Source organism: Panicum virgatum, chromosome 6K (genome assembly GCF_016808335.1).
Source record: "Panicum virgatum strain AP13 chromosome 6K, P.virgatum_v5, whole genome shotgun sequence".
Classification (NCBI taxonomy): Eukaryota; Viridiplantae; Streptophyta; class Magnoliopsida; order Poales; family Poaceae; genus Panicum; species Panicum virgatum.
The window spans coordinates 43,657,393-43,666,501 of record NC_053141.1 but is presented as its reverse complement, the minus strand read 5'-3'; the positions used below and the strand labels follow the sequence as shown (position 1 = coordinate 43,666,501).

Here is a 9,109-nt window from a genome sequence, read left to right as displayed (position 1 = left end):
TCGATAATCGCAAAGTTTACGGATACAAAGCTACGGAGTATCGCAAAGTTTACAGATACAAAGTTACGGAGTATATGGAGGTAGCTTTCAAAAAGGCTCGTTTACATCGGGTGACTCCAGTGGCTCTATGGAACGTCGGTACGAGGTTATGTGTAGGGACAAAGACCGAATGGGGGGCCGGCGTGAGAAGCATGTGCAGGAGTGTGTTCTCCGTCCTGATGCTTGTATTTGCTCATGTCATAAGCCAAAGCTGCTGCACCAGCCGTGCACACATGTCATTGCTGCCTGTTTTGAAGCTGGTGGACTACAACCTCGTATGTATGTCTCAAATTACTTCATGAAGGAAACTATTTGGAAGACTTGGAGGCACAAGATTTATGGATTCCGCATTCTGGGAGACTTCATAACTAATCCTGAACATCATGCAACTTACATTTCGAATCCAGATCCAGAAATATTTCAAGGGGTGGGCCGACACAAGAAGAAACGCATTAGAAATAACATGGATCGATCGGAGGCTGGTCGAGACGTCCGCCTCTGCTCGAAGTGCCATGAGACGGGTCATACGTACAAGGATTGTACGGCATTGAGTTATGGTGGCCGCACAGATGGAGCGGGCCCATCAGAAGCTGCTCCAAATCCGGCAAAGCAGGCAACGGATCGTCGTGACCGCCGTCCGAACAACGATGGCCTTATGTGATCGATGACGATTGTCGTCTGTGTCATTCGCTATTGAATCATGTTCTATGTTAAATTATGTAATATTAAGAACTAATATGTCGTAAACTGATTTCGTCTTGGCGTACGAATATTTGTTGTAATGTGTGGCACAAACGTATGTTCAACTTTGTAATTTGTTATATGATATGTAATTTGTTGTGCATCATTTATTAGTTTATTACGTTATGTTTTATTTAGTATTTTATTAAGTATTTGTTGTATTACTTAATGTTATTATGCTTAATATTGTTATTTATGTTCTGAAATTTTTTCTAATAAATCTTATTATATAGGGCTCCACGGTTTCAGTTCGACATGTCCCTCCTCGCGGCACTTCTCGACCGTTGGCGTCCGGAGACGCACACGTTTCACCTCCCGGTCAGTGAGATGACCCCTACTCTTCAGGACATGGCGATGCTTCTAGGCTTGCCGTGTGCTGGACGAGCCGTGGGTGCAGAGGACGTGGGACTCTCATGGCGCGACGACCTTTTGGCTCGGTTCGCCGGGGTTCAGCGCAACGAGCTAGCGTTGCCGTACCGGTCCTTGCCTGCGAACCACGCACACGGACCGACAAAGAGGTGGCTCCTACAGTTCAGTGTGAGTACATAAATGTTGAATCTTTCCGTACTTATATTCCTACATATTTGCATTGACGACTCGTACCATTTTGAAGGCGGACTACATGAGGGCAGACGCAGACGACTTTACGGTTGCCAGGCACTTCGAGGCCTACTTACTGTGGTTGTTCGGCTGGGTTATGTTCTGCAGCTCCCAGGGTGACTCGTGCTCCAAACAGCTCATTCCTTTGGCGAGGTCGATAGCTGATGCTCCACTTCACGAGGTCCCACAGTTCAGCTAGGGTTCTGCCGTTTTGGCTGCGACTTACAGGGGTCTTTGCACTGGCGTGACGAAGGTCTCAGCAGAGGAGCCCATTTTTGTTGGGTGTCCTCTACTGTTACAGCTCTGGTCGTACGAGCGCTTTCCCGTCGGTAGGCCTGATATGGACTTCGAGCTGTACGTCCAGCTGTCCGCAGACCACGACGACGTCGACAGACCTACGATGGGTTCGATGTGGTGCCTTAGGAGGGTACGTTATATCGTTTGTTTTACTTATTGTTACATGCCTTCACAACTGTACGATTTAGCGGTTAACATATTTTTTCGTTATGCAGCCTTCTTGGGTCGGCGTGCAGACGAGGAAGTCGTACCACGACTTCGTGGGACAGTTTGACGCACTTGTGGACACGGACGTGAGGTGGACTCCGTACACTGTAGCTGACATTTACACCCGGGCACCGAGCGGTCTTTCTTCCTTATGCCTGCGAGACCACGAGTACTGGATGATGAGGAAGCCGATCCTTTACGACATCCACGTCGAGGAGTACCACATGAACCGGGTCATGAGGCAGTTCGGTCTCTACCAGCAGACCCCGGTCCCGATTGTGCACTCAGTGGAGGCCCACGTCCACAGGTACCGAATAAATAGTTCTCTTAATAATTCATCTTTTTTATATAACCTACCATTTAGCATTGAATCGCTCCAGCTTTATATTATAGGTGGACACGTCAGGGCCAGCCACCAGGCTCGCGGTGGGCCGACAAGGTCCGTCCTTACGTCGACTCTTGGGCCGCGGCCCTCGACGACGTCGTTTTCGAGGATCGGCCGCACAGCGACGAGGCGTTCGCGGACTACCTACAGTGGTACCTGCCGAGGACGCGCACACGTGTCGTGCACGTTCCACCAGATACTCGGATCGAGGCCGCAAGGGTGTCCGAGACGTACCCCGTAGTTCGAGACCAGAACTTCGCCATAGCAGTACGTTTCTCTGATTGATTTTGCAGTCTACAAAACTGATGGAATATGATATTACTACTTTCTCGGTTCAGTACGATGTCATACGAGCGATTGAGTCCGAGGCTTTGTCGAGCATGTGCCAGTACCATGACAGGACGCCTGCGCAGCACCAGAGCACGCTGCAGAAGATTGTCGACATGTGCAAGCAGTTTCGACGAGCTGTGACCTGTCGTGAGGACGACACCTTCCTCCCACCTCGCAGTTCGGGGCCGGTGCCTGTGCCCGGTCCATCGTCACGACGGTCTGCACCAGCGACACAGTCAGGTCCACCGCCACCGCCACCTGACACGATGGTGACACCTTCGGGTTCTGCAATTCGGCCCACGTACGTGCTGCGGCCGGCACATTTGTACTCAGCAGGTAAATCGTACTCTAACCTCGTGTCACTTACAATACCGTATCATGTAAAACTTTATTCATTAACTTGTACTTCTTATTCGTGTAGCGCCCGGCTCATCGTTGTTTCCGTCGATAGATCCGTATGGCGCCGGATCATCGTTTCTTCGTCGTCCAATACACGATTTAGGTACGTCTAAGACGAGTTGTTAATTTGTGATAACAAGTACATACTTAATTGAACATTGATGGATGGAGGTTTGTGAATCAGAGTACCGGCAGGTGGGAGGGACAGACGACGATGAGGAGATTCAGGAGGTGGACGACCTCGCGCAGATGGAGTGGGTGAACACGTTCTTCTCTTCTGCACCGACGCAGGAGGTCGTCGGCACTTCACAGCTGGGGGGTGCCCCACTCACGACGCAGGACTACAGTTAGGTGGAGCATACGCCTATTCCTGAGCAGGGTCGTTGGTCCACTCGCGAGACCATCCTGCCGGATCCACTGACGTACTCGCAGCACCACACTAGGGCGGCCCAAGCTGCAGAGCGACGTGGTAGGAGGAGAGGGGGCAAGTGCGGACGCATCTAGTTTACAGGTTGTAACTTGTTAATTACTTTGTTACGTCATACTATGTTATGTAGGCCTGTGACTATGATGGGATGTGTCCATTACGTACCATTATGATGAGTATGCCGGTGCAGTATTTCGGGCAATGGTATGTTTCCGTGCAGTGAAATTATGACGATTAGGCCGATGTGACTTTTTCTACCACCTTTTCCTGGATCTAAACACACCCCTACTGAACGGTCATTCCACGAATTTCCTTTCAAAGGAGATATGATTGCCTTTGCCTCTGCATTTGGTGGATACCTTGATTGGAAAAGATGCTTCATCATGCAACGGGTGCATTCATCCATCATTTCTGTTTACTGTTCATGCAGTGACGAATGCTTGCTGGTCACTGGTGTGTCTATATGTACCGATAGATTTGAGGTTTCTTCTCCAGTCTCCACATCACTATTTTCTGGTTGAGCTTTATCAGTCTTCACTAAGGTAAGCCCATATCTCCTTTCTTTTGAGTAGCATACTAGCATAGCAAGAAAGTATTAAAGCTAAGATCTGCACCTCGGCTGTTTGCACGGTAGTCTTGGTTGAATTATAGTTTACTTAGGATGCTGTATTGTAGTTGCAGCTTCCACACTTTTTGTTTTATTTTTGAATGAAACATAAGCAAGTATGTTTCTCCTGTAGGTTCAATAATAGGATGTAGTACACTGTCACTCTAGTTCATGCTCATGATTTCAGGGGGAGAAAAGGACTGAGCTAACAAGAAACTAATCTTTAGCAAGGCGAAATACTTTTTTTTTTGCTTCTGCACAGCAAAACATTGTCTCCTTTTATATTGAAGAACGAAGATGCATCTTTGCTCTTATGTAAAATGCATATTTCAGTTGTCATGGCTAGAAATGGTGCTTCCCGAATGAAGAAACCTTGTGATTGTTGCAAAAGATACTTGGACCATTTAGATGGAAAGAATCAAAGTATGCGATACCAGTGGGCGCTGTGGAGCGTGCAAGTGCTGAAGTCATGAGCAGTGAGACGTCGTGTCGTTGTTTAAAGTTGGAGGAGTGAGCGGTGTTGAGCATGCGAGGGTACAAGTCAAGAGCAACGAGAGGTCGTGTCCGTGTTTAAAGTGGTAGGAGTGAGCGCTGTGGAGCGTGCGAGTACTGTAGGCTTTTCAGGTGCATTTACACTCCACACTCCGGGTATCAGACCTTTGTGCGCCTATAAATACTCCGAAATTTGTGAACTCCCAGCAGCACTCAAACACCAAAGCTCATTGTATACCCAATGTGTGGAGGTGGGTCTAGCGGGAAGAATTACTACGGTTTTGGGAAAGGAAAAGGGGGAAGAAAGGGAGACCCCATAATATGGGAGGGGCCTCTTGGACCTGATTCCTTTCCGGAACCAGTGTTTGAGTTTCTGCCACAGCACAAGAGTGAATTTACCAATGAAACTTCTCTTCGACAATACGATAACCGTAGAGAACCGTGGCCAAAATGCAGACATGGTGAGGATTGCTTAGTGTAGATGTGCACCGACGAGATGGATGGCGGTCGATGTTTCTTCAAATGCCCACACGCATGGGTAATACTCGGTTGTTTTATTTCTTTATCTTCATTAAGACACCTTACATGAAATTTGTTTTGCAGTCTTCAGATGCTCCAGAAAACTGTGGTTTTACCAGGTGGGTCGATCCTGCACCAATTGATTCAGTTTAGGAGTTCATCGAATACCTCCAGATAAAGATATTTGATCTGGAGTGCAAGGTGAACCATTACGAGGAAGTGAGCGAGGGTAACAAAGACAACGAAGATGATGATACCAGCAATGCTGCCGCTTCACAGGATGAACCATGCACTATTCGTTACTGTAACTGCCCTTATCACAAGAAGAAGCGCCCTGCCCCTCCGGCACCACCGCCTGCACCACCTGCAATGGGTGGATATTGCGGAGAAGGCTCAACGCAGTTTGCTAAGTGGGGGTACGGCTATTAGGACTACCTAGTGCTAGTGACATGCTGCATCGTTGTATTGGTTGTGTTTTTTTAAATTACTTAAGGCATGTTAGCTTAGTTCAGAATCTGTTTACCGTTGCAACGGGTTCTGCCATGCCACTGCATGTCTGCTGTGTGTTTCATTAACGTTGTATTATGATGTAATTCCTATGGTTTACATTATGACGATTAGGCCGGTGCCGTGTAGTGTTCCGGGCGATGGGATGTGTCGGGGCAGTGCAATAATCACGAGTAGGTCGATGCAGTGACAGTATGCCGATTAGGTTAGTGCGATAGTACGCTCGATGGGATACCAATGAGCGCTGTGGAGCGTGGAAGTGCTGAAGTCATGAGCAGTGAGACGTCGTGTCGTTGTTTAAAGTGGAATGAGTGAGCGGCGTTGAGCGTGCGAGGGTACAAGTCAGGAACGAGATGTCGTGTCCGTGTTTAAAGTGGTAGCAGTGAACGCTGTGGAGCATGCGAGTACTGAAGGTAGGAGCAGTGAGAGGTCCTGTTGTTGTTTAAAGTGGAATGAGTTCGCGTTGTGGAGCGTGCGAGTGCAGAAGCGTGGACGACTGTGGAGCTGTGAGAGGTAATATCTGTGTTCAAAGTGCTTGGACGACGCAGGCAGCCTTGCGTGTACAAAAGACCATCTTGTGGTTGTCGAGAGCACATACTTCCAATTCAGGTTCCATTTTTTTAATTAGCCCAAACAAACAGCTATGAGCTCCTCATTCTCCCGGGCAGCTTTCCGTCGGGAAATGGAGGCTAATTTAGGACCCTCTCCTAACGATCCCAATAGATGTATTACAGATTGCAAGGTATGGCCAAAAGGTGTAGAGCCACCCGATTGCTATTGCCAAATGCGTTGTGTTCCGAACATATCTCGTGATTACGAGACTTTTGGCCAGAGGTATTGGTGTTGCAAGAATATCGAGGAAGTCCAAAGAAAAGGTGCAACATCACAGGTATAGATTAATTTGTAAATATGCTTTTGTTACTTTTACTAATTTTGAATCGTTTTTTATTTGCAAAAGTACGCTGGTGATGACACGCATACTCATTGGTGTCATTTCCATGAGTGGATTGACACGTGGATCACTCGTCGTGATCAGCAATATATGAAGTGGTTGAAGAAGGTGAATGAAGATTTACGCAAATGTGAGCGTGCAAAAGCAGACATGGCGGGACGTGATAAGGGTACTGCCCGTGAATGATTGATGTTGTACTGCTCCGTCTGAATAAATAATGTAACTTTTGTTCGAATTACCTAAGGTATGTTAGGTTTAGTCTTGGACCTCGTTACCGTAGCTTGCAACAGGTCCTGACATGCCATGTCATGTGTTGTGTGCGTTGAATTGTATGGACCACTATTTTATTTGTGTTCAATGCATGAACGGTGATTGTTTTGTTTGTTTTTATTGTGTGTACTGGCCAATATATGCCCATGGAGTTGTCATCACGTCGGTCTGAAAATTTTATTTGTAGAGCAATGCTTCTGAAAATTCTAGTTGTAGCTTATGTTTTATGAAATGGGTACTTGTAGTACAAAGTACACAATGTAAATTAATTAGACATTAAAATTACAAAAACAATTGCACTGGCATGTGCATGGAACACGCTAACGTTGTGTTCCATCTAAACCTAACATGCCTTAGGGAATATGAAATTCGAACATTACATGATAGTCATCTACTGAGTGCACCGAGGATACTTCCTCTTCCTAATAGCCTCGGGCCCCGCCTCCTTCGCACGGCAGTCCCTCTCTCGCTTCCTCTCCCTATCAGTTTCACGCTCCTCCGCCTGCCGACGTTTCACATCTGCGAACCTCTTCTGGATCTCTTCTTTATCTTTCTTGCGCTTCTCCTCTAATTTTTCTTCTTGCAGCATTCGCTGCCACCTTTCCGCAGCCCACCTTGCTTCGCGCTCAACGTGTTCCTTAGCTTCGGTCGATTGCTCCGTGTCCAGCCACTGTATGAAATCACAAAGAGGTGGTGGACTCTATTTCCAAGCCGAGTTAGAATTAACTTACTGAACTCCAAAGGCGCAAACTAGATAGTGCGAGGTGATACATTCGCTTTGTCCTTGCCGTAGCATTTTGGCGGATCGTACTCGTAGTTCTCACACATGAAGAACCTCCTGCCGAAGTCATCGCCCAAAACTTTGGACTCCATCAGCTTGCACAACGAACCGCAGAAGCACATTGGAACCTACACTCCTTGAGGCACAGGTTCTCTAATTTTGTTCCACGGAATGTAGGTAGAACCAGATAAAGACATGGTGGTAGTGCAGGGATGGCTAGTGACTTCGTATGAGATGGGGCGATGTCCTATTTATAGATGGAGCTATTTAGTCTATAGGCATGGTTCACGCATGTCTATCGCCATTTCAAACGGCGGTAGGTCCTCCCACATTTTTAATTATAGTGCGAGTGCAGAAGAATCTGATGCAAGGTGACATGACATCGAAATCGTAATTGAAACTCATGGATATCTCATAAAAATATATTTTCACATTCTATTAGAGTTAAATTTAATTTGTATTAATTTTAAAAAAATATTTTCCTAACCTCCGCTATCTCTATTTTTTTCTGAAATATCTCTAAACGTAAAAAAAATAATTACAGTACAGACAGCCTATAAAATAATTAAACAATTAATTACAGTACTGGGACCATATAAAATAATTAAAAAATGTGGGAATACCTACCACCGTTTCAAACGGTGATAGGACACTGGGCGTCTATAGTCCAGCTACAGCCGGCTATAGCCGCGCTGTAGCCCGGTGGTAGCACCTACCGCCAGTTCATCCGGCGGTAGGTAGCTACCGCCGAATGAAACGGCGATATGTTTGATGGGCCGTGGGCCAGAGCCCTTACCGCCAGTTCATCCGGCGGTATCTCCTTACCGCCAAACGAATCGGCGGCAGGGTGACAATTTTGCAAAAAAAAATTGATATATATTTTTTGATAAATCGAAAAAAAATAAAAAAATAAAAACTCTACGATCGCACTGGGCCTCCGAATTTGAAAGGCCCCCAAAATATGAAGTGTATCTTAGTATATCTCTATACTCTAAAGATCCATAATAATTGAAATATTTCTCACCAAAATTAACCTACATACCCACCTCACACATCTCCATTTTGAGGTCACCAAATGTTTAACAGGTAACCGGTACGTCGAAAACGCCGCCCACTCCCGTTCATTCGCGAGGGCGCCCCTATGGACGCTACTTTTTTCACCGGAATTTTTTCTACCCGCGCGTGTACCCACCTCCAGTCCCCACGTCAATCACGCCGCCTGCCGCCTCTTATCGCCGCCCCTCCGCTGCCCCACGCGATCGCGCATCCCCCAGACGCCGCCTCCCTCCTCGCGGCCCACCGCCTCCCCGCGACCCCGCCTCCCCGCGACCCCGCCGTCACCCCAGCCTCGACGGTGTGCTGCCGTTTCTCACGCGCCCCACCGTAGAGCGCGGTGGCGGCGCCCTTCTTCCCGCGCACGCCGCCGGCCTCACGCCGCCACCGCCTCGGGCGCCCCCTCGCCACGCCTACCTCGCGCCGCCGCCGCCGCCGCCGCGGGCGTCCCCTCGCCGCCGTCCTCGCTGCAACGCCGTTGGCCGCATCCAGCGCGTAGTCGG

At 47.9% G+C, this 9,109-nt stretch overlaps 1 protein-coding gene across 1 annotated transcript; it reads left to right on the top strand.

The window, feature by feature from the left end:
• The first annotated feature begins 1,720 nt into the window (after positions 1-1,720).
• LOC120713526 (serine/threonine-protein phosphatase 7 long form homolog) lies at positions 1,721-2,554 on the top strand. The gene is made up of 3 exons (XM_039999465.1): positions 1,721-1,807; positions 1,893-2,191; positions 2,278-2,554. The coding sequence occupies exons 1-3, from the start codon at positions 1,721-1,723 to the stop codon at positions 2,552-2,554; spliced, it is 663 nt and encodes a 220-aa protein (XP_039855399.1).
• The last annotated feature ends 6,555 nt before the right edge of the window (positions 2,555-9,109 follow it).